At 42.5% G+C, this 26,535-nt stretch overlaps 1 protein-coding gene across 2 annotated transcripts in view; it reads left to right on the top strand.

The window, feature by feature from the left end:
• The first annotated feature begins 14,521 nt into the window (after window positions 1–14,521).
• The window catches only part of AGBL3 (AGBL carboxypeptidase 3), a 74,750-nt gene continuing 62,736 nt past the window's right edge, over window positions 14,522–26,535 (top strand). Inside the window, exons 1-4 of one of the 2 annotated variants that reach the window (XM_077266793.1) lie at window positions 14,543–14,660; window positions 17,561–17,632; window positions 20,237–20,343; window positions 21,457–21,508. In XM_077266793.1, the coding sequence (XP_077122908.1) occupies window positions 20,278–20,343; window positions 21,457–21,508 (118 nt within the window). In that variant the 5' untranslated portion in view covers window positions 14,543–14,660; window positions 17,561–17,632; window positions 20,237–20,277. Of the gene's footprint in view, window positions 14,661–17,560; window positions 17,633–20,236; window positions 20,344–21,456; window positions 21,509–26,535 lie in introns of both variants that reach the window. The other variant, XR_013215949.1, reaches the window with a different exon arrangement.

The raw sequence follows: 26,535 nt of genomic DNA, 5'->3' as shown, positions 1-26,535 counted from the left end.
TTGGAAATTCTTCAGTTTGAAAAGTCTAATTATCATATAACGGATCATGAATTTTTCCATTACTTACAAATAAAGCATCTGCCAAGATCTCTTTATGGTTCCTCTAAAGTCTCGAGCCTTACGGATTTTGGAAAATTATGTAAAAAGGGTCCACCACTAAAGGTCTGAGCTCAGATATCAACAAAATGATTAACTCTCCTCGGGATGGCTCTCCTCCTACACATTCATACACGGCAAGGAGGGAGAGATTTTTAGGAAAGACTCTCTCCCCCCAGACTTGGTCTAGGGCAGCAAAGACCTCAGTTTGTACTATATACAAGGAAAACCAATACAACATTCTTATGTTTTGATATCACAAGCCAGAGCTGCTTAGTAAAATGAATCCACAGATCTCAAACCTCTGTTGGTGAGGTGGCTCCTCAGCTGGAACCTTACCGCAAACATTTTTCGACTTGTGGGAACATAGTCGCCTTTCGGGGAATAGTCAGGGCATTGATTCACGAGGTTTTATTCACTGATTTCATACTGTATCTCGAGGGGGATGGATAAGAGATCCTCTAAATTACTTGTTCACCTATTGAATGCTGCTCGATGAATGGTTGCATGTTGGTGGAGGAGAGCTTCCACACCTTTTTTTTAAAACACGATACAGTTGTCTCATACACCTGATACAGAAATTATTTTATTATAAATAGGGGGCAGTATCATAGTAGTTTTATTCTTGCGCATAAGAGCAGTATTGTAGTTATATTCTTGTACATAGGGGCAGTATTATAGTAGTTATATTCTTGTACATAGGGGCAGTATTATAGTAGTTATATTCTTGTACATAGGGGCAGTATTATAGTAGTTATATTCTTGTACATAGGGGCAGTATTATAGTAGTTATATTCTTGTACATAGGGGCAGTATTATAGTAGTTATATTCTTGTACATAGGAGCAGTATTATAGTAGTTATATTCTTGTACATAGGAGCAGTATTATAGTAGTTATATTCTTGTACATAGGGGCAGTATTATAGTACTTATATTCTTGTACATAGGAGCAGTATTATAGTAGTTATATTCTTGTAAATAGGGGCAGTATTATAGTAGTTATATTCTTGTACATAGGAGCAGTATTATAGTAGTTATATTCTTGTACATAGGGGGCAGTATTATAGTAGTTATATTCTTGTACATAAGGAGCAGTATTATAGTAGTTATATTCTTGTACATAGAGGCAGTATTATAGTAGTTATATTCTTGTACATAAGGGGCAGTATTATAGTAGTTATATTCTTATACATAGGGGCAGTATTATAGTAGTTATATTCTTGTACATAGGGGCAGTAATATAGTAGTTATATTCTTGTACATAGGAGCAGTATTATAGTAGTTATATTCTTGTATATAGGGAGCAGTATTATAGCAGTTATATTTTTGTACACAGGGGCAGTATTATAGTAGTTATATTCTTGTACAAAGGGAGCAGTATTTTAGTAGTTATATTCTTGTACATAGGAGCAGTATTATAGTAGTTATATTCTTGTACATAAGGAGCAGTATTATAGTAGTTATATTCTTGTACATAGGGGCAGTATTATAGTAGTTATATTCTTGTACATAAGGGGCAGTATTATAGTAGTTATATTCTTGTACATAGGGGCAGTATTATAGTAGTTATATTCTTGAACATAGGGGCAGTATTATAGTAGTTATATTCTTGTACATAGGGGCAGTAATATAGTAGTTATATTCTTGTACATAGGAGCAGTATTATAGTAGTTATATTCCTGTACATAGGGGGCAGTATGATAGTAGTTATATTCTTGTACATAGGGGCAGTATTATAGTAGTTATATTCTTGTACATAGGAGCAGTATTATAGCAGTTATATTCTTGTACATAGGAGCAGTATTATAGTAGTTATATTCTTGTACATAGGGGGCAGTATTATAGTAGTTATATTCTTGTACATAGGGGCAGTATTATAGTAGTTATATTCTTGTACATAAGGGCAGTAGTATACCAGTTACTGAATATTCTTGTACATAGGAGCAGTATTATAGTAGTTATATTCTTGTACATAGGGGCAGTATTATAGTTATATTCTTGTACATAGGGGGCAGTAGTATAGTAGTTATATTCTTGTACATAGGGGTAGTATTATAGTAGTTATATTCTTGTACATAGGGGTAGTATTATAGTAGTTATATTCCTGTACATAGGGGCAGTATCATAGTAGTTATATTCTTGTACATAAGGAGCAGTATTATAGTAGTTATCTTCTTGTACATAGGGGCAGTATTATAGTAGTTATATTCTTGTACAAAGGGAGCAGTATTTTAGTAGTTATATTCTTGTACATAGGAGCAGTATTATAGTAGTTATATTCTTGTACATAAGGAGCAGTATTATAGTAGTTATATTCTTGTACATAGGGGCAGTATTATAGTAGTTATATTCTTGTACATAGGGGCAGTATTATAGTAGTTATATTCTTGTACATAGGGGCAGTATTATAGTAGTTATATTCTTGTACATAGGGGGCAGTATGATAGTAGTTATATTCTTGTACATAGGGGCAGTATTATAGTAGTTATATTCTTGTACATAGGAGCAGTATTATAGCAGTTATATTCTTGTACATAGGAGCAGTATTATAGTAGTTATATTCTTGTACATAGGGGGCAGTATTATAGTAGTTATATTCTTGTACATAGGGGCAGTATTATAGTAGTTATATTCTTGTACATAAGGGCAGTATTATACCAGTTACTGTATATTCTTGTACATAGGAGCAGTATTATAGTAGTTATATTCTTGTACATAGGGGCAGTATTATAGTTATATTCTTGTACATAGGGGGCAGTAGTATAGTAGTTATATTCTTGTACATAGGGGTAGTATTATAGTAGTTATATTCTTGTACATAGGGGTAGTATTATAGTAGTTATATTCCTGTACATAGGGGCAGTATCATAGTAGTTATATTCTTGTACATAAGGAGCAGTATTATAGTAGTTATCTTCTTGTACATAGGGGCAGTATCATAGTAGTTATATTCTTGTACATAGGGAGCAGTATTATAGTAGTTATATTCTTGTACATAGGGGCAGTATTATAGTTATATTCTTGTACATAGGGGGCAGTAGTATAGTAGTTATATTCTTGTACATAGGGGTAGTATTATAGTAGTTATATTCTTGTACATAGGGGGCAGTATTATAGTAGTTATATTCTTGTACATAGGAGCAGTATTATAGTACTGTAGTTATATTCTTGTACATAAGGAGCAGTATTATAGTAGTTATCTTCTTGTACATAGGGGCAGTATTATAGTAGTTATATTCTTGTACAAAGGGAGCAGTATTTTAGTAGTTATATTCTTGTACATAGGAGCAGTATTATAGTAGTTATATTCTTGTACATAAGGAGCAGTATTATAGTAGTTATATTCTTGTACATAGGGGCAGTATTATAGTAGTTATATTCTTGTACATAGGGGCAGTATTATAGTAGTTATATTCTTGTACATAGGGGCAGTATTATAGTAGTTATATTCTTGTACATAGGGGCAGTAATATAGTAGTTATATTCTTGTACATAGGAGCAGTATTATAGTAGTTATATTCTTGTACATAGGGAGCAGTATTATAGCAGTTATATTTTTGTACAAAGGGGCAGTATTATAGTAGTTATATTCTTGTACATAGGGGGCAGTAATATAGTAGTTATATTCTTGTACAAAGGGAGCAGTATTTTAATAGTTATATTCTTGTACATAGGAGCAGTATTATAGTAGTTATATTCCTGTACATAAGGAGCAGTATTATAGTAGTTATATTCTTGTACATAGGGGCAGTATTATAGTAGTTATATTCTTGTACATAGGGGCAGTATTATAGTAGTTATATTCTTGTACATAGGGGGCAGTATTATAGTAGTTATATTCTTATACATAGGGGCAGTATTATAGTAGTTATATTCTTGTACATAGGGGCAGTATTATAGTAGTTATATTCTTGTACATAGGGGCAGTATTATAGTAGTTATATTCTTGTACATAGGGGCAGTAATATAGTAGTTATATTCTTGTACATAGGAGCAGTATTATAGTAGTTATATTCTTGTACATAGGGGGCAGTAAGATAGTAGTTATATTCTTGTACATAGGGGGCAGTATTATAGTAGTTATATTCTTGTACATAGGAGCAGTATTATAGTAGTTATATTCTTGTACATATGAGCAGTATTATAGTAGTTACATTCTTGTACATAGGAGCAGTATTATAGTAGTTATATTCTTGTACATAGAGGGCAGTATTATAGTAGCTATATTCTTGTACATAGGGGCAGTATTATAGTAGTTATATTCTTGTACATAGGGGCAGTATTATAGTAGTTATATTCTTGTACATAGGGGCAGTATTATAGTAGTTATATTCTTGTACATAGGGGCAGTATTATAGTAGTTATATTCTTGTACATAGGAGCAGTATTATAGTAGTTATATTCTTGTACATAGGGAGCAGTATTATAGTAGTTATCTTCTTGTACATAGGGGCAGTATTATAGTAGTTATATTCTTGTACATAGGGGCAGTATTATAGTAGTTATCTTCTTGTACATAGGGGCAATATCATAGTAGTTATATTCTTGTACATAGGGAGCAGTATTATAGTAGTTATATTCTTGTACATAGGGGCAGTATTATAGAAGTTATATTCCTGTACATAGGGACAGTATTATACCAGTTATATTCTTGTACATAGGGGGCAGTGTTATCTTAATATATACTCTTTCACCGACCTCCATATTGGGACACCCAAGTGATGGGTGTCTCAATATGGAAACTGCTGGTGGTACCAGCCTCTTGCGTGGTACCACCAGCGGAACACCGTCGCACCGCACACACACACACACTGTATACACTGTATGCACCACACACACACTGTATACGCACCACACACACATACTGTGTACGCACCACACACACACACACTGTATACGCCGTATGCAGTCTCTTGCGCGGTACCACCAGTGGAACACCGTCGCGAACACGCCGCCACCGGGATCAGCCGAGTGATTCACTGACCGCCGCCATCTTTGTACAGGAGGAGCGCATGCGCCGTTTTAATGTGACCGCCGCTATATGTCTCCACAAAGATGGCGGCACAGACGGGAGAACTCAGCACATGGGGAAAGACAGAGTGGACAGGTGGGTGACCACATTGGGGGAAGAGATTCTCAATGTTGCAAAGCCTGCCCCAATCGTGACATTACCGCCCTCCCGATATGATAGCACTGGACCTCCATCTAGTAGTAGTTATATTCTACTATATAATTATTTCTGTATTCCTATCAGTCAAAACAGATGTCCTATAGAGGTTATGCAAAATATGTTGGATAATGTTGTAGCCATAATTAATACTCCGACTTTATAAATGTACTGAGAATAACTTTGAGCCAAAAAAATATTCCTTGTGCTCTATGTATTAACCCATTCTGAACAAGTTGCCATGGAAACGCACTGAAAACATAAATTCTTGTCTTTCCTTTTCCCTTAGCTGAAAGATTAATGAGCAGCAGCTCAGACGCGTCAACTGTGTTTGAATTACTGAGGGTTTTCGCTGGGTTTCAGTCCTTCATGCTGGATTTTAGCATAAGTGGCCCATAAACATCAATTGGATGTTAACTGAAGAAGCTGAACTTTTTGCTTCTTGGTGACAGCTGAAATTTAGAAGTGCCGCATAGCTCTGACACTACTATTTACGGCTGCCGCACTTATCATCTTACTATATTACAAAAGGTGTCACAAATAATGTACAGCACCACAAATAAAAGCAAGACCGGCTTCAAAAACATGAAATAGAACATTTTAAAAAATAATTTCTGCTCAACGGGAAATGTTCCCAATTTATTAATTTATGTCTTATAAACAATTTACACTATAGTAAGTTATAGTAGTTATATTCTTGTACATAGGGGCAGTATTACAGTAGTTATATTCTTGTACATAGGGGCAGTATTACAGTAGTTATATTCTTGAACATAGGGGGCAGTATTATAGTAGTTATATTCTTGTACATAGGGGCAGTATTATAGTAGTTATATTCTTGTACATAGGGGGTAATATTATAGTAGTTATATTCTTGTACATAGGGGCAGTATTATAGTAGTTATATTCTTGTACATAGGAGCAGTATTATAGTAGTTATATTCTTGTACATAGGAGCAGTATTATAGTAGTTATATTCTTGTACATAGGGGGCAGTATTATAGTAGTTATATTCTTGTACATAGGGGGCAGTATTATAGTAGTTATATTCCTGTACATAGGGGCAGTATTATAGTAGCTATATTCTTGTACATAGGGGCAGTATTATAGTAGTTATATTCTTGTACATAGGAGCAGTATTATAGTAGTTATATTCTTGTACATAGGGGCAGTATTATAGTAGTTATATTTCTGTACATAGAAGCAGTATTATAGTAGTTATATTCTTGTACATAGGAGCAGTATTATAGTAGTTATATTCTTGTACATAGGAGCAGTATTATAGTAGTTATATTCTTGTACATGGGGCAGTATTATAGTAGTTATATTCTTGTACATGGGGCAGTATTATAGTAGTTATATTCTTGTACATAGGGGCAGTATTATAGTAGTTATATTTCTGTACATAGAAGCAGTATTATAGTAGTTATATTCTTGTACATAGGAGCAGTATTATAGTAGTTATATTCTTGTACATAGGAGGCAGTATTATAGCAGTTATATTCTTGTACATAGGAGCAGTATTATAGTAGTTATATTCTTGTACATAGGAGGAGTATTACAGTAGTTATATTCTTGTACATAGGAGCAGTATTATAGTAGTTATATTCTTGTACATAGGAGCAGTATTATAGTAGTTATATTCTTGTACATGGGGCAGTATTATAGTAGTTATATTCTTGTACATAGGAGGAGTATTATAGTAGTTATATTCTTGTACATAGGAGCAGTATTATAGTAGTTATATTCTTGTACATAGGAGGCAGTATTATAGTAGTTATATTCTTGTACATAGGAGGCAGTGTTATAGAAGCTATATTCTTGTACATAGCAGTATTATAGTAGTTATATTCTTGTACATAGGGGCAGTATTATAGTAGTTATATTCTTGTACATAGGGGGCAGTATTATAGTAGTTATATTCTTATACATAGGGGAAGTATTATAGTAGTTATATTCTTGTACATAGGAGCAGTATTATAGTAGTTACATAGTTACATAGTTATTAAGGTTGAAGGAAGTCTTTAAGTCCATCTAGTCCAACCCATAGCCTAACATGCCCTAACATGTTGATCCAGGGGAAGGCAAAAAAAACCCCATGTGGTAAGAGTAAGCTCCACCATGGGGAAAAAAATTCCTTCCCGACTCCACATACGGCAATCAGACTAGTTCCCTGGATCAACGCCTTATCAAGGAATCTAGTGTATATACCCTGTAACATTATACTTTTCCAGAAAGGTATCCAGTCCCCTCTTAAATTGAAGCAATGAGTCACTCATTACAACATCATACGGCAGAGAGTTCCATAGTCTCACTGCTCTTACAGTAAAGAATCCGCGTCTGTTATTATGCTTAAACCTTCTTTCCTCCAGACGTAGAGGATGCCCCCTTGTCCCTGTCTCAGGTCTATGATTAAAAAGATCAGCAGAAAGGTCTTTGTACTGTCCCCTCATATATTTATACATTAACATAAGATCACCCCTTAGCCTTCGTTTTTCCAAACTAAACAGCCCCAAGTGTAATAACCTATCTTGGTATTGCAGACCCCCCAGTCCTCTAATAACCTTGGTCGCTCTTCTCTGCACCCGCTCTAGTTCAGCTATGTCCTTCTTATACACCGGAGACCAGAACTGTGCACAGTATTCTAAGTGTGGTCGAACTAGTGACTTGTATAGAGGTAAAATTATGTTCTCCTCATGAGCATCTATGCCTCTTTTAATACATCCCATTATTTTATTTGCCTTTGTAGCAGCTGCCTGACACTGGCCACTGAATATGAGTTTGTCATCCACCCATACACCCAGGTCCTTTTCATTGACAGTTTTACCCAGAGTTTTAGAATTAAGCACATAGTTATACATCTTATTACTTCTACCCAAGTGCATGACCTTACATTTATCCCCATTAAAGCTCATTTGCCATTTATCAGCCCAAGCTTCTAGTTTACATAAATCATCCTGTAATATAAAATTGTCCTCCTCTGTATTGATTACCCTGCAGAGTTTAGTGTCATCTGCAAATATTGAAATTCTACTCTGAATGCCCCCTACAAGGTCATTAATAAATATGTTAAAAAGAAGAGGGCCCAATACTGACCCCTGTGGTACCCCACTGCTAACCGTGACCCAGTCCGAGTGTGCTCCATTAATAACCACCCTTTGTTTCCTATCCCTGAGCCAGCTCTCAACCCACTTACACATATTTTCCCCTATCCCCATTATTCTCATTTTATGTATCAACCTTTTGTGTGGCACCGTATCAAAAGCTTTTGAAAAGTCCATATACACTACATCCACTGGGCTCCCTTGGTCCAGTCCGGAACTTACCTCTTCATAGAAGCTGATCAAATTAGTCTGACATGAACGGTCCCTAGTAAACCCGTGCTGATACTGGGTCATGAGGTTATTCCTCTTCAGATACTCCAGCATAGCATCCCTTAGAATGCCCTCCAGGATTTTACCCACAGTAGAGGTTAAGCTTACTGGCCTATAATTACCGAGTTCAGTTTTTGTCCCCTTTTTGAATATTGGCACCACATTTGCTATACGCCAGTCCTGTGGTACAGACCCTGTTATTATGGAGTCTTTAAAGATTAAAAATAACGGTCTATCAATGACTGTACTTAGTTCCTGCAGTACTCGGGGGTGTATCCCATCCGGGCCCGGAGATTTGTCAATTTTAGTTATTTTTAGACGCCGCTGCACTTCCTGCTGGGTTAAGCAGGTAACCTTTAATTGGGAATTTTTATCACTAGTCATTTTGTCTGCCATGGGATTTTCTTTTGTAAATACTGATGAAAAAAAGTCATTTAGCAGATTGGCTTTTTCCTCATCCTCATCCACCATTTCACCCAGACTATTTTTAAGGGGGCCAACACTATCATTTTTTAGTTTCTTACTATTTATGTAGTTAAAGAATATTTTGGGGTTATTTTTGCTCTCTCTGGCAATATTAGTTATATTTTTGTACCTAGGAGGCAGTGTTATAGAAGTTATATTCTTGTACATAGGGGCAGTATTATAGCAGTTATATTCTTGTACATAGGGGCAGTATTATAGTAGTTATATTCTTGTACATAGGAGCAGTATTATAGTAGTTATATTCTTGTACATAGGGGCAGTATTATAGTAGTTATATTCTTGTACATTGGGGCAGTATTATAGTAGTTATATTCTTGTACATAGGAGCAGTATTATAGTAGTTATATTCTTGTACATAGGGGCAGTATTATAGTAGTTATATTCTTGTACATAGAGGCAGTATTATAGTAGTTATATTCTTGCACATAGGGGCAGTATTATAGTAGTTATATTCTTGTACATAGGGGCAGTATTATAGTAGTTATATTCTTGCACATAGGGGCAGTATTATAGTAGTTATATTCTTGTACATAGGAGCAGTATTATAGTAGTTATATTCTTGTACATAGGGGCAGTATTATAGTAGTTATATTCTTGTACATAGGAGCAGTATTATAGTAGTTATATTCTTGTACATAGGAGTAGTATTATAGTAGTTATAGTCTTGTACATAGGGGGCAGTATTATAGTAGGTATATTCTTGTACATAGGAGCAGTATTATAGTAGTTATATTCTTGTACATAGGGGCAGTATTATAGTAGTTATATTCTTGTACATAGTGGCAGTATTATAGTAGTTATATTCCTGTACATAGGGGCAGTATTATAATAGTAATTTTCCTTAAAGATGCTAAAACAATGGTATTTAGCAGAACTTGTAGTTGCCTCTGTTTGATATTTGGCATTTCAATGATGTAGTGAAATTTAAAGTAATGGAAACAAAAAAAATTTGGATTGCCTTTTCTGCACACATCACAGTCACTAAATATACTCAAAAGGGAAATGTTTCTAAATCATATTATAATAAGTTTAGGCTGACAGATTTCCTCCAGAAGACACCGAGTGATTGAATTTGTTGAGAATCAGTAAAAAATCTGCACCATCTGCTGTGTAAACAAGTCATGCTTTGTGGCCATAATGCAAGTTAATCGACTTTCCTTGCGATTAAGAAAAGAACAGTTTGGAGAAAAATAAGAAAGACTGTAAGGGCGGGCACATGTAAGAAAGTTAAAGGGGCTCTGTCATGATGACAACCCCCAGTCTACACACCCTATTAGGTATAAGGATGTCATTGAAGAGGGGGCCCCTCTTCTAGTGCTTAAAAACATAATTGGCACCCACTATGAAGGAGCCAGACCCCAAGGGTCCCCTGCTTGAATGAAATGACGGTCCTCAGTCATACTAGCGCTCCAATCAAACATTCAGCTATCTTCCTCAGTCCCATAGACAATGGATAGTGACGTGAACAAATGACTATGACACTACGCAAATGTGGGAAGATCCCAGTTCTTGTGATAGGATGTCCCAGTAATCATCCGGTATCATCCATCAGACCGTTATTAAGTTGGAGGGGTTACAATGGAATATGTCCCATAAATATCAAATCAATGCAAACCCCATTATTCATCACTGACTGCTAGCTCCAAAAGGTTTGGAAGCCGGACTTTGATGAGAGGAAGCTCTAGGAAGTCTACTTCTCTGCCTCCGTCTAACTGAATTTCAGTCTTGGTGTCTTTTTCACAGAGCAAATCTCCTGTTGTAATTACCTGGTCACTGCAGGAGATCCCTACTTCAATGGATATGAAGGGTCAGCTCTTCCTCACTTCCACAGTTATAATTATTCCACTATGTTCAATGTGAGGGTGATGTCTCCAAAATATCCCCCGTCCTCTGGAATTCCACGCCTCAACACATCCGATTATCCACCACCCTCGGATCCTTCAGACGGAACCTGAAAACCCATCTCTTCAGGAAAGCCTACAGCCTGCAATAACCATTCTGCCGCCTCACCACCACCCGAGCTGCCACCTCACCACCCGACTGCCTCCTCACCACCAACCTTCTGTCTCTTCCCCATTACCCCGTAGAATGTAAGTCCGCAAGGACAGGGTCCTCTCCCCTCTGTACCAGTCTGTCATTGTAAATTTGTTTACTGTAAACGATATCTATAACTCTGTACGTAACCCCTTTCTCATGTACAGCACCATGGAATTAATGGCGCTATATAAATAAATAATAATAATATGTCTCCTCTCCGGAGATGTCATTATGGATTTTACAGTACAGTTATCAGCAATCCTGTAAATAGGTAATAAATGTTGCTCATGGGCCAAATCCTTTAATTTCCCGGCCTTAGGAATGTCAATCAAGATTTTCCTAGCTTAGGTATATATACACTGCTCAAAAAAATAAAGGGAACACTACAACAACAGAATATAACTCCAAGTAGATCAAACTTCTGTGAAATCAAACTGTCCACTTAGGAAGCAACACTGATTGACAATCAATTTCGCATGACATTGTGCAAATGGAATAGACAATAAATGGAAATTATTGGCAATTATCAAGACACCCTCAATAAAGGAGTGGTTCTGCAGGTGGGGACCACAGGCCACATCTCAGTACCAATGCTTTCTGGCTGATGTTTTGGTCACTTTTGAATGTTGGTTGTGCTTTCACACTCGTGGTAGCATGAGACGGACTCTACAACCCACACAAGTGGCTCAGGTAGTGCAGCTCATCCAGGATGGCATATCAATGCGAGCTGTGGCAAGAAGGTTTTCTGTGTCTGCAGCTTAGTGTCAAGAGGCTGGAGGTGCTACCAGGAGACAGGCCAGTACACCAGGAGACGTGGAGGTGGCCGTAGGAGGGCAACAACCCAGCAGCAGGACCACTACTTCCACCTTTGTGCAAGGAGGAACAGCGCCAGAGCCCTGCAAATTGAGTTCCAGCAGGCCACAAATGTGCATGTGACTGCACAAACGGTTAGAAACCGACTCCATGAGGATGGTCTGAGTCCCCGATGTCTACAGATCGGGGTTGTGCTCACAGCCCTACACCGTGCAGGTCGCTTGGCATTTGCCACAGAACACCAGGATTGGCAAATTCGCCACTGGCGCCCTGTGCTCTTCACAGATGAAAGCAGGTTCACACTGAGCACATGTGACAGACGTGACAGAGTCTGGAGACGCCGTGGAGAGCGATCTGCTGCCTGCAACATCCTTCAGCATGACCGGTTTGGCAGTGGGTCAGTAATGGTGTGGGGTGACATTTCTATGGAGGGCCGCACAGCCTTCCATGTGCTCGCCACAGGTACCGAAATGAGATCCTCAGACCCCTTGTGAGACCATATTCTAGTGCGGTTGGCCCTGGGTTCCTCCTAATGCTGGACAATGCCAGACCTCATGTGGCTGGAGTGTGTCAGCAGTTCCTGCAAGATGAAGGCATTGATGCTATGGACTGGCCCGCCCGTTCCCCAGATCTGAATCCGATTGAGCACATCTGGGACATCATGTCTCGCACCATCCACAAACGTCACATTGCACCACAGACTGTCCAGGAGTTGGCGGATGGTTTAGTCCAGGTCTGGGAGGAGATCCCCCAGGAGACCATCCGCCGCCTCATCAGGGAGCATGCCCAGGCGTTGTACAGTAGGGAGGTCATACAGGCACGTGGAGGCCACACACACTACTGAGCATCATTTCCTTGTCATGAGGCATTTCCACTGAAGTTGGATCAGCCTGTAATTTGATTTTCCACTTTGATTTTGAGTATCATTCCAAATCCAGACCTCCATGGGATATTCATTTTGATTTACTTTGATAATTGTTATGTTTTATTGTTCTGAGCACATTCCATTATGCAATGAATAAAAATTTGCAACTTGAATATTTAATTGAGAGATATCTAGGATGTGGATTTTAGTGTTCCCTTTATTTTTTTGAGCAGTGTATACAGTATTAGTGGCTTAAAAAATTCTGAAGTTGGTAAAAAATAAAATTGTGTTGCCACTTTACGGGATCCGTAGCATTTTTAGTTTTCCTCCAATGCAGTTTTGTTGGGGGCTTGTTTTTTGCGTTGCAAGCTGATGTTTTTCTTGATAACATTTTGGGGTACAAACGGTGCTTTGATCGCTTTTTAAAGCAATTTTTTTTCCGTCCCATTTACCGTGCTGTACCATGATAGATCGGACTTTTAGGGATATAGCGATACACAATATGTATTTTAATTTTTTTATGGCAAAAGGGGGTGATAATTTTTTTTTATATAATTAGTTTGACATTGTTTGTAGTCCCCTTAGGGGACTTGAACATGCGATCATTTGACCGTTTGTGGTATATACTGCAGTCCTTGTATATTGAGATAATCACGTTCCTCTATGAAGCCTGACTACAGGCTGATCTTCCCAATTCACGGCAGGGAGGACCGCCATGGCAGCCACAGGGGTCTTCAAACAGCTCGCGGCTGCCATGATAACCCATCGTTTCTCCACAATCGCGTCACAAGGGGGACGTAATGAGCGCATGTAACAATGGATACACCCCGAAAATGATATTAATGAAAGCTACATCTCTCCACGCAAAATACAATCCGTCAACAGAAAAATACAAAAAAGTCTCAAAAAAATGGCGCCACAAGCCAAATTTTATTTTTGCAAAGTTTTTAACTATTAAAATATATAAAAAATACGTATGTTTGGTATCGCCGTAATCGTACGGACGTGAAGAATCTTGTTATCGGGTCATTTTTACCTCACAATGAATGCTGTAAAGATAAAAACCTACAGATATGGCCGAATCGCATTTTTTCACCTCACTTAAGATTTTTTTTTCCCATTTCCAACTAGAAATGGACGGAGGCATGAACAGTACTACTGGTCCAGCAAAAAAAAAAAAAAAAAAAAAAACAGAAAAATTTGAAAAGTTACTGTTCTTGGAAGAAAGGGAGGGGAAATTATTATTATTATTTTTAAATATATATAAAAACAAAATAAAGAAAAATGGCCGTGGTGGGAATGGGGTAATGTTTGGTGCATTTTACTCCCTCGTGCTTCTGTTTAACGTGTAATTTATCTCATTTTTATGTTTAATGACAAGTTTTTCTGTCAGCACATATTGTCAGGGTCTCCATAAAACTCCATTTTGGCCCAAAACTGGAGAGAGTGAAAAAGGTTGAGGAGTTGCCCCTAGCAACCAAGCTCATTCCCGCGCTGTGTTTTCATTGGCTATTCGAGAAATAAAAGCAGCGACCTTATTGGTTGCTATGAGCAGCTGCTCCCCAGACCACACCATAGCTCCATCACTGTGCACGAAGGTCGGTGGGCGTGGTAATACTCTCTTAACCAATCACAGTGTGACTTTTGATCGAGGCTTGGAACACAGCAGAGCAGGTGGTTGGTAGTTATGGAGACAAGTGTACACAGACTCCCCGGAGCTGGCACATGGCCCTGGGGGAGGAGGAGGAGGAGGAGGATGAGCTGCGCTTTCTAGGATTGTGGAGCCGAGAGAGGATGCACAGGAAAGCCCGGAGGGGAGAAGGTGAGAGCCTGGGGTATAAATGGGGCATAAATGTGAGGGAAATTGATAAAGGGGCAGATACTGGTGTGGGGTAAAGGAGAGGTGGATGGAAGTCACCATGTGCCCCCCAAAATGCCATGTATATGGGCTGTATGCCCCCTCAGTTTCTATAGAACACACATATTTATCTTAGATACTACAGAAGACACCCCCCCTCATCGGACCCCAAAATATACAGACCCCCCCAGATAAGACCCCAAATAAATACACATTCTCCTTGGCACCCCAATGGAGACCCCAGAAAAGTACAGACCCCATACCAGACCTTTAAAAACAACAGACCCCTAACTATATGTAGACCCCATTCCAGATTCTGTAAATAGACCACCCCTCTGAATAAATGCAGAACCCCACCAGATCACCCCTCCCCTTAAATACAGACCCTCTAAAATGCTGGGTGCAGACCAGATCCATTAAAACGCAGACCCCCTAAATAAAATCCCATCTATAAATACATTCAAACAATCCCAGCCCTCCCAACCTGATGACAGAATAAATACAGACCCCAGACCGCACCCCTAAATAAGTGCACCACCTAAGTAAATACAGACCCCCATCCCAGATCTTGTGAATAGTCTACACCTGGAAATAAGTTCAGACCCAAGACCGTACCCTTTAAATGCATAACCCCTGACTAGACCCCTAAGTACAGATCCCCAGGCCACACCCCTAAGACCCCAGACAGGCCCTCAAAATAAACGCAGGACCCGACAACCCCTAACTACAGATCCCCTAACAAAAACTGTCTTTAGACCAGACCCCCCTATGTACATACCTTCTAAAATACAGACCCCAGAACAGATCCCCTAAACTAATCCAGACCTCTAAACTCATCAGACCCCAGACCAGTCCCCTAAACTAATACAGACCCCATTCCAGGTCCCATAAATAGACCACACCTTTAAATAAGTTCAGACCCAAGACCATACCCTTTAAATAAATGCATAACCCCAGACTAGACCTCCTAAGTACAGATCCCCAGGCCACACTCCTACGACCCTAGACCAAACCCTCTAAATAAACGCAGAACCCCGCACCCCCTAAATTTAGGCCCCTCTAAAATACAGACCCCATAAGAACAGACCACCTAAGTGCAGGCCTTCTAAAATGCAGACCCACTAGCGAAAACAAACCCTAGACCAGACCCCTTATGTATATACCCTCTAAAACACAGATTCCAGACAAGACCCCTAAATTAATACAGACCCCAGCCACTTCTCCTGCACATAGACCCTAGTCCAGACCTAAAAGTGGTCGTCTGTTACTTAAATATAGACGACCACATCCATTGAGCAGGTAATCAGTCAGATTGAGGAGGGTCCGACGCCCCTGACCTCCACTGATCAGCTGGTATCAGCTCCAATGTAAACTCGGGGAGCTCCCCCAAATGTCCTCCACCTTTATTAAAGGCAACATCTATCATGATCAGTCCTGGGACCGATGAGGACTCTCCCCCTCCCCCGCTATATTTACACACGTGGCCATGCGGTCAATGATCTGTGTCGTTCTGCTTGGCCGGACCAGAAGTGACATTCCTACACGGCCGGCTGTGAATAGGAGGACATGGCTGCGGTTACATGGTAAAGCCTGTGGACAAATAGAAGGATTGTACAGAAGATTATTGGGGCAGAACTTAGAGAGTCCTCGAAAAGGCTCCCTCAGTGGTGGTGATATATACCCCTCACTGTATATACCGATCTATGTACAGTACATGTTCACCTACCGGGGGGCAGTGTGGTGACCACCACTGTGGCTCTGACTTCTTGGGTCAGGCTTATCCTCCCCATTAGTGATGAGCGAGTATGCTTGTTACTCGAGTTTTCCGAACATGCTCGGGTGGTCTCCGAGTATTTTGGGCATGCTCGGAGGTTATGTTTGATCCGCTGCAGCTGCATGATTTGCAGCTGCTAGACAGCCTGAATACATGTGGGGACTCCCTAACAAACAGGCACGTATTCAGGCTGTCTAGCAGCCACAAATCATACAGCTGCGACGACTCTAGCATAATCTTCGAGCACACCAAAATACTCGGGAGACCACCCGAGCATGCCCGGAATACTCGAGTAGCAAGCATACTCACTCATCACTACTCCCCACCTTTATCCCTTCCTTTTTAAAAATGCTTCAACAGTTGTGTTCCAGCGATATCGCACCTCCAGTGATCAACTCTTCGCCCTTCCCCCGGCAGTGAAAGAAGCCAAAACAGTGTATAGTGACTGTTCCTTGGTACTGCAACTCGGTGCCTATTTAAGTACAGTACCCAAGAATGGCCACTACATGGTGTATGGAGCCGTGCTGTTCCAGCTCTGTAAATGGTGCTCTACCTGAAAAAACTGCAGTTTGTTGGGGGTGACTGATGTTTACCCCCCAAAGACATCAGTCATTGATGACCTATCAGTGACCAGACATACCAGTGTCTAGTGGCTGTTCTTTGGTACTGCAGCTCGGTGCCTATTTAAGTACAATACCCAAGATTGGCGACTACATGGTGTATGGAGCCGTGCTGTTCCAGCTCTGTAAACAGCGCTCTACCTGAAAAGACTGCAGTTTGTTGGGAGTGACTGATGTTTGGACCCCCACTCACAACCAGACATACTAGTGTGTACAGGGCCCCCCAACTCTCCCTCCTACAGCAGAGGAATTGGACAACCACAAATTTTTCATTCTCGGAGGAGATAAGTAGAGGCCCAGCTCGTCTAGGGAGGGGGAACCCAATGTGCCGTGTTGCCCGGAGCACGTGTCACGGTTGTCTGTCACTTGTTTGTGTGCAGTCTGTACATCCAGTAATTAGTGTAATTGCCTGGTTACCGCGAAGTACCTCAGAGCAGGAAACACTATGATCCCGGTAATCCCCTCCACAGGTTTACGAGATATCAGGGTGTGGGCAGGTAATCCGGTGAAGATCTCTCGCTCCGATAGTTACAGCGACACAGGTAAGGGATTATCAAGCCTCTGATGACACAATCTGTTGTTCCCTGTTATCAGCCACTTCACAACACCTGAATCCTGATCCTATCTCCAGCACAATGACATTACATTCATAGATGAGATCGGTATCAGTCGCTCCCGCAGCAAATCCTCTCCGTCTGAACCCGGCTTTTGAAGCTTCTTACTTTAGCAGGAGTTTTTGCTTCAGTCCTGGTCTCAGCAGCACAAAGTAGGTATTTTCATTTATCCTGGAAGTCTCTCCTTTTTCTGGGAGCCTCCCGGATGTGCCCAGTACCACATTTGTCCCATTCATGTTTTCCAATGAACCAGCAAGGAGGCAGGAAAAGACACAGGAGGTCCTGAGCGCTAACAGGGAGCCAGCAGCTCTGGACGTTAGGGCTCTTTCAGACAACCGCAATCATCGATCCAATCTCGGATCACAATGCACGAACTGGCCGTGCGTCTCCTGAACCAAGCGTGCCAGCCTTATCGAAATATATGAAGCTGTGACACTCGTGTCAGAAGACACACGGTCAGTCCGTGCATTGCGATCCGAGATTAGACTGAAGATCGAGGTCGTCTGAAAGAGCCCTGACATCGAGAGCTACAGTCACAACAACGCTGGCTTCCTGTTAGCTCTCGGGCTCCACACTGGCTTCCTGTTAGCTCTTGGGCTCCACGCTGGCTTCCTGTTAGCTCTCGGGCTCCACGCTGGCTTCCTGTTAGCTCTCAGGCTCCACGCTGGCTTCCTGTTAGCTCTCGGGCTCCACGCTGGCTTCCTGTTAGCTCTCGGGCTCCTCGCTGGCTTCCTGTTAGCTCTCGGGTTCCACGCTGCCTTCCTGTTAGCTTTCGGGCTCCACGCTGGCTTCCTGTTAGCTCTCGGGCTCCACGCTGGCTTCCTGTTAGCTCTCGGGCTCCACGCTGGCTTCCTGTTAGCTCTCGGGCTCCACGCTGGCTTCCTGTTAGCTCTCGGGCTCCACGCTGGCTTCCTGTTAGCTCTCGGGCTCCACGCTGGCTTCCTGTTAGCTCTCGGGCTCCACGCTGGCTTCCTGTTAGCTCTCGGGCTCCACGCTGGCCTCCTGTTAGCTCCCACATTCCACCCTGGCTTCCTGTTAGCTCCCGGGCTCCACGCTGGCTTCCTGTTAGCTCTCGGGATCCATGCTGGCCTCTTGTTAGCTCTCGGGCTCCACGCTGGCTTCCTGTTAGCTCTCGGGCTCCACGCTGGCTTCCTGTTAGCTCCTACGTAATCTACGCTGGCGTCCTGTGAGCTCTCGGGTTCCACGCTGGCTTCGTGTTAGCTCCCGCGATCCACGCTGGCTTCCTGTTAGCTCCCGCGATCCATGCTTGCTTCCTGTTAGCTCCAGCGGTCCACGCTGGCTTCCTGTTAGCTGCCGCGGTATCCACGCTAGCTTCCTGTTAGCCCCTCGCGTTATCCACGCTGGCTTCCTGTTGGCCCTCGCGTTATCCACGCTGGCTTCCTGTTAGCTCCCACGATCCACACTGGCTCCCTGTTAGTTCCCACGATCCACGCTGGCTTCCTGTTGGCTCCCGCGATCCACGCTGGCTTCCTGTTGGCTCCCGCGATCCACGCTGGCTTCCTGTTAGCTCCCGGCGATCCACGCTGGCTTCCTGTTAGCTCCCGGCGATCCACGCTGGCTTCCTGTTAGCTCCCGCGATCCACGCTGGCTTCCTGTTAGCTCCAGCGATCCACGCTGGCTTCCTGTTAGCTCCTGCGATCCACGCTGGCTTCCTGTTAGCTCCTGCGATCCACGCTGGCTTCCTGTTGGCTCCCGCGATCCACGCTGGCTTCCTGTTAGCTCCCGCGATCCACGCTGGCTTCCTGTTAGCTCCCGCGATCCACGCTGGCTTCCTGTTAGCTCCCGCGATCCACGCTGGCTTCCTGTTAGCTCCCGCGATCCACGCTGGCTTCCTGTTAGCTCCCGCGATCCACGCTGGCTTCCTGTTAGCTCCCGCGATCCACGCTGGCTTCCTGTTAGCTCCCGCGATCCACGCTGGCTTCCTGTTAGCTCCCGCGATCCACGCTGGCTTCCTGTTAGCTCCCGCGATCCACGCTGGCTTCCTGTTAGCGCCCACGTTATCCACGCTGGCTTCCTGTTAGCTCCCGCGATCCACGCTGGCTTCCTGTTAGCTTCCGCGATCCACGCTGGCTTCCTGTTAGCTTCCGCGATCCACGCTGGCGTCCTGTTAGCTCCCGCTTTATCCATGCTGGCTTCCTGTTAGCTCCCGCGTCATCGACGCTGGCTTCCTGTTAGATCTCCGGTTTTTGGTTGCCACTTTGCCATTTCCTTGGAAATCTTGCCCTGGGAGAATGCTACCGAGCATTACTCCTACTTACCAAATCCTCTGCAGCATTCCGAAGGTTCCTGGTAAAAGAGGAGACCTCACGGACAAGTTTGCAAATCCCCTAAGTGTCAGCAAGCTTCAAAAGAGCAGCCCTCTAAGGTTTCTTATCAGTGACTCCAGAACGGTCCAGCACCTGACGGACCTTAGTTGCAAATTCATAGGTGGGAAAACCAGGCGTGACTTGATATAACTAATTTCTGTGCAGTTGCGGTGCCTATAATTCTGCAACTCCTGTCTTTGTCTAGATCCGGAGAACGTCTGCCCTCGCACCACACGCTGATGCGTCATGTCTGACGACACCGAGATCCAGGACTTTGCGTCCGAGCAGACTAGCAGCAGCGATTCAGAATCGGTATGTGCTAGTAAGGGTTCATTCAGACTAGACTTGGAGGATTGCTTTTATTCTGAATTATTGGAAATTCCAGACCATCAAATGTCACACAAGAGGAAGCCTTGCTGATAATTCCTCCCATCTTTGTTTGACGGAAACCCATCGCTTGGACCGCACACAGTGGTGTCTGTTACAGGTTCCCGCGCGGCACAATAGAGCGTGGGTGAATGAAGAGTCACTGAACTGTGGGTAACCTCCACCGAAAACCACAATGTGGTCCTAATGGCTGTGTTGTACAACACAGCGGATATCGAATGGCGAAGCCACAAAACCCGGATACACACTCCTTAAAAATAAGCGGCCGCTATCTTGGAAATGGGCAAAAGGTCAATGGTAATCGTCCCATTAGTCTACACAGGACTCAAAAATGTGCCGTATTGGCTCCCCGGTTGTGTTATTTTAATGGCGCCTTCTGTGGGTAAATAAAATCTATGGAAAAATGTGTAATATTTGCAGCAAAAGCCCCTCTGTCATTAGGCCAGTGAAGACCCCCGTGTCACGCAACATAGGACCAACAGGATGTGCAGAGACTGGCTCTGTACTACCTTCTCTGTTCAGACGGACATGTGACTTCAGAAGCCAATCACTTTGTCATTGCTTCGGACAGTGATTGGCTGCAGTGGTCACATACCAAACTAAAAAGTTCTTGTTGTCGGAAGTCGCCACTAGGGGGCGCTCAGGGTCTCGCTGAATACAGATTTACTATTGAGTTCAATGGTAAGTTTCTAAATTCATTTTTGTAAATTCCTGGTATAACTGTGCATGCCGAGATAGAGGTCAGTCACTGAGTTAGGACCGCCCACTGGACTCTCCTGCACACAAACACAAAGGCGTTTCAATTAATAGAATACAAGTTATAAGAATATTTTCCAAAACATCCATATATCATTTCTCATAAACCCCTGATCAGACCAGTCTGTATGTGTAAGGCAGAGCCCTCCCCCGCGGAACGGTCTGTAGACAAGGGGGCTGGACACTAAGCCACACCCACTTAACTAAGCCCCTCCCTTGTTTACTGTTCCTTTAAGTAGTCTCACGGTTGTCTCATTATATACGTTTTGCCTTTTTCTACAGGATGAAGACCCCTATGTTTCGGAAGACAACCACCCCTATGATTTTTACTCAGGTATGATTTTGTAAATTGGGAGATTATGGTGGAGCGGAGGGGCCGTTATCTCAAGGGGCTCTGGTACTGGTGGCCGCGAGAACCTGCAAACAAACAATCAGCCCCTTTAATGTAATTCGGTGGTCTTCTGGCCAGATATAGCGGTGGTGGACCAGCCTGTTAGTAGTGTTAATAGTTAACAAATATTATGCATATTTTACCCCTTCCCGCACTGCTTCTCTCCTCCGTCCTGATGTGCTCCCTCCAGAGAAACTGCATCCTCTGTGTGCAAATCTAAGTGTTCTTCATTCTTCAGTGCTGAAAACCACGGCCCTGACCTGCTCCAACATCAGCGACGAACATAATATTCACCAATGTAGCGCACACTGTTACATGCCTGCCAGGGACATCTATATTTTGTCCTCCACACCTGGAATCTGCCAGCGTTATAGGGGTGGTGTAACAGCAATTATAATACGTGGACTGAATATACAATGCCTACAAGTAGTATTCAGCCCCCTGCAGATTTAGCAGGTTTAATAAGATGCATATAAGTTAGAGCCTTCAAACTTCAAACAAAAGCAGGATTTATTAACAGATGCATAAATCTTACAAACCAAAAAGTTTTGTTGCTCAGTTAAATTTTTATAAATTTTAAACATAAAAGTGTGGGTCAATTATTATTCAACCCCTAGGTTTAATATTTTGAGGAATAACCTTTGTTTGCAATTACAGCTAATAATTGTCTTTTCTAAGACCTGATCAGGCCGGCACAGGTCTCTGGAGTTATCTTGGCCCACTCCTCCATGCAGATCTTCTCCAAGTTATCTAGGTTCTTTGGGTGTCTCATGTGGACTTTAATCTTGAGCTCCTTCCACAAGTTTTCAATTGGGTTAAGGTCAGGAGACTGACTAGGCCACTGCAACACCTTGATTTTTTGCCTCTTGAACCAGGCCTTGGTTTTCTTGGCTGTGTGCTTTGGGTCGTTGTCTTGTTGGAAGATGAAATGACGACCCATCTTAAGATCCTTGATGGAGGAGCGGAGGTTCTTGGCCAAAATCTCCAGGTAGGCCGTGCTATCCATCTTCCCATGGATGCGGACCAGATGGCCAGGCCCCTTGGCTGAGAAACAGCCCCACAGCATGATGCTGCCACCACCATGCTTGACTGTAGGGATGTTATTCTTGGGGTCGTATGCAGTGCCATCCAGTCTCCAAACGTCACGTGTGTGGTTGGCACCAAAGATCTCGATCTTGGTCTCATCAGACCAGAGAACCTTGAACCAGTCAGTCTCAGAGTCTTCCAAGTGATCATGAGCAAACTGTAGACGAGCCTTGACATGACGCTTTGAAAGTAAAGGTACCTTACGGGCTCGTCTGGAACAGAGACCATTGCGGTGGAGTCCGTTACTTATGGTATTGACTGAAACCAATGTCCCCACTGCCATGAGATCTTCCCGGAGCTCCTTCCTTGTTGTCCTTGGGTTAGCCTTGACTCTTCGGACAAGCCTGGCCTCGGCACGGGAGGAAACTTTCAAAGGCTGTCCAGGCTGTGGAAGGCTAACAGTAGTTCCATTAGCCTTCCACTTCCGGATGATGCTCCCAACAGTGGAGCCAGGTAGGCCCAACTCCATGGAAAGGGTTTTGTACCCCTTGCCAGCCTTGTGACCCTCCACGATCTTGTCTCTGATGGCCTTGGAATGCACCTTTGTCTTTCCCATGTTGACCATGTATGAGTGCTGTTCACAAGTTTGGGGAGGGTCTTAAATAGTCAGAAAAGGCTGGAAAAAGAGATAATTAATCCAAACATGTGAAGCTCATTGTTCTTTGTGCCTGAACTACTTCTTAATACTTTAGGGGAACCAAACAGAATTCTGGTGGGTTGAGGGGTTGAATAATAAATGACCCTCTGAAAAAACTTTTCACAATTTAAAAAAAAAAATAAACAAAGAAATAACATTCTTTTTTGCTGCAGTGCATTTCACACTTCCAGGCTGATCTACAGTCCAAATGTCACAATGCCAAGTTAATGCCAAATGTGTAAACCTGCTAAATCTGCAGGGGGTTGAATACTACTTGTAGGCACTGTATCTATTATAATACTGCCCCCTATGTACAAGAATATAACTACTATAATACTGCTCCTATGTACAAGAATATAACTACTATAATACTGCTCCTATGTACAAGAATATAACTACTATACTACTGCCCCTATGTACAAGAATATAACTACTATAATCCTGCCCCTATGTACAAGAATATAACTACTATAATACTGCCCCTATGTACAAGAATATAACTACTATAATACTGCTCCTATGTACAAGAATACAACTACTATAATACTGCCCCTATGTACAAAAATATAACTACTATAATACTGCCCCTATGTACAAGAATATAACTACTATAATACTGCTCCTATGTACAAGAATATAACTACTATAATACTGCCCTATGTACAAGAATATAACTACTATACTACTGCCCCTATGTACAAAAATATAACTACTATAATACTGCCCCTATGTACAAGAATATAGCTACTATAATACTGCCCCGTATGATATTTTTTTACTGTATAAAGGGGACCTGTCACTTGCCATAAATATTTTTTTAAAAATGTACCTGGTGTAAAAGCCGCTGTTCTTCTGACTGTCAATGTTTTTTATTTTGTTCCTGCTCCTCTCCAATCCTGAGATATGGCCTTGTCTTCCCAGCATATAGGTCCAGGCTTTTTTAGCCAAGTGGGTTTGGTAATCAACTTGTCTCTATGGGCATCTTCTTGAGGACCACTCCAGGTTGGCGAAACAGACAAGACTTTTACATAGGAAAGAAAGGACCAATATCTTGGGAACGGAGAGTCCCAGGAACAAAACTAAAATCACACTGGATTCAGGAGAACAGCGGCATTTACACCAGGTTAAAATATATACTGTATATATATAATTATATTAATTATATATATTAATTATATTTTTGGCAAGTGAAACAAGTCACAAAAAAATCCGATTAAAAATTAAGAAATAATGATAAGTTTTATTTAAAGTACAGCACTGGGGTAACATCGTGTGATTTAGAGAAAAATTATCTACATTTTTTTTTACTTTCTATAAGCCTAAAAATAAAAAATGTACAAAAAAAACACCTAGAAGGCACAATACATACCTCAAACCAGCTAAGCTGTGAGTTCTCCAAAAAGACTGTAGGCCTGAGCCGGATAATACCGCCTCCTGCTATAATGCGTTTTAGTAAAAGTCCGTTCTCCAGGAGTTGGTTCTTTTTATCCTTGATTGTACGGAGCCATTTGGATGTTTTTGTGTGATTCCTGCGGGGAGGTTCCCAGCCGATGGTGACTCTTTATGTCAGTGATATATTCCAGTAATCACATCTCCGCGGGGACGTCCTGTATAACAGCGGTTCCTCCTCGCCGCTTTAGATCACGCCACGCTTTGTAGCCAACATATAATGACTGTAAGCTACGTCTTCCCTCCATATTTTGAACTAGAACAAAACCCCCCACGTGGAGGCTTCAGACCTCCGCGCTTAAAGGTTCGTTCGGCTTTTTATGTATTTTATTGTCTGATCAAACCCCTAACAGCCACATGGTCAATTATCCATCTTGTGACCCGGTGGGTTTGACTTTATAAAGAGATTTTCTCCGGAAAGTTCGAAAGCACAAAACTGCTGGAAAGGCACTAAAGTTAGCAACATGTACAAGTAGGGAACGTCACTTCACCACGAAGATACGATCAGAAAAAAGGAAAGCTTTTCAATATGGTAGTAAAAGAAAAGGGAGATCCTAGAGGTCCAAGATTGTTTGGGGTCCTAGCAGACAGACTTCCACCAATCGATGCTTTTTGACATTTCCCGTTTACTTCTTTTGTGGCTTTCAGTGAGCTCACCTATATCTGCATGCTAGCACTCAGCGCCAGGAAGCTGCTGCCAAGCCAATTGGAGTTTTGGGATGCAGACATTAAAAAGGAGCCTTCTTTTCCGTAGTGTAAATCAGTAGTTGGACATGTTGAGACCCCAAATGATGTCTGTATGAATGAAGCATTACTGAGCATGTGCGACCACTTATCAACCTATAGGAGTTAGAGTGGTGGTCGCACATGCTCAGTGGGGTTTGATTCACAGAGACGACATAGACTTAGCAGCCTGTCATGCCGCATGGTGAGACCGGTGGGCAACCAGGAAAGCATCTGCAGGGAGATTAAGGTGGATATTCATTTTATTTGTTATTCTGTGTGGTTACCAGACATTTTGTAAAAAAAAAAAAAAAAATTGCTCTTGGACAATTCTTTTAATTAACCCTTTCCCTTTTTCTGTTCATCCACATCCTTTGCCTTCTCTCTCACAACACATGGTTATGTCACCAGAAACGTGTAGTTCCCCATACACATTAGATATGTTGTCCTAACTCTGCTTTCTTTGGATTGGCCAACCGTCTGATGTGTATATGGGCCCTGACAGATAATAGTGGAACAGAGTAGGGTCGTGGCGTCTGGAGGAGAGGCGGGTCGGGGTGGTGGCTGGAGGAGAGGCGGGTCGGGGTGGCGGCTGGAGGAGAGGGGGGTCAGGGTGGTGGCTGGAGGAGAGGCGGGTCGGGGTGGCGGCTGGAGGAGAGGGGGGTCAGGGTGGTGGCTGGAGGAGAGGCGGGTCGGGGTGGCGGCTGGAGGAGAGGAGAGCCGGGGTGGCGGCTGGAGGAGAGGAGGGTCAGGGCGGCGGCTGGAGGAGAGGAGGATTCCTTGTTTGGCAAGCAGAAAAGCCTCCAGTTACAGGTGTGTGACAGCGGCTTAGTCCACTTTCCCCATTGGAAGCAGACGCACGCCCAGCCAATCCCTCGTGTGCACGTGTGTTGTGGAGGATCGGGAATCGGTCGTCTTATTAGACCAACAGCGGTTCCATCGCCCACATACCATGTGCGTTGGTGTTTCCTTTAGCAGGGTTTAGGTGCCGCTGCTCCCTTTGACTCCCCAAAGCTTCCATTATTGGACTTGTGCACTGCATGGCGGAATAAATTATAAATTGTAGAAAAAAAAA

Source organism: Ranitomeya variabilis, chromosome 5 (assembly GCF_051348905.1).
Source record: "Ranitomeya variabilis isolate aRanVar5 chromosome 5, aRanVar5.hap1, whole genome shotgun sequence".
NCBI classification, from domain to species: Eukaryota; Metazoa; Chordata; class Amphibia; order Anura; family Dendrobatidae; genus Ranitomeya; species Ranitomeya variabilis.
This window is presented reverse-complemented; position numbering and strand designations above follow the sequence as displayed.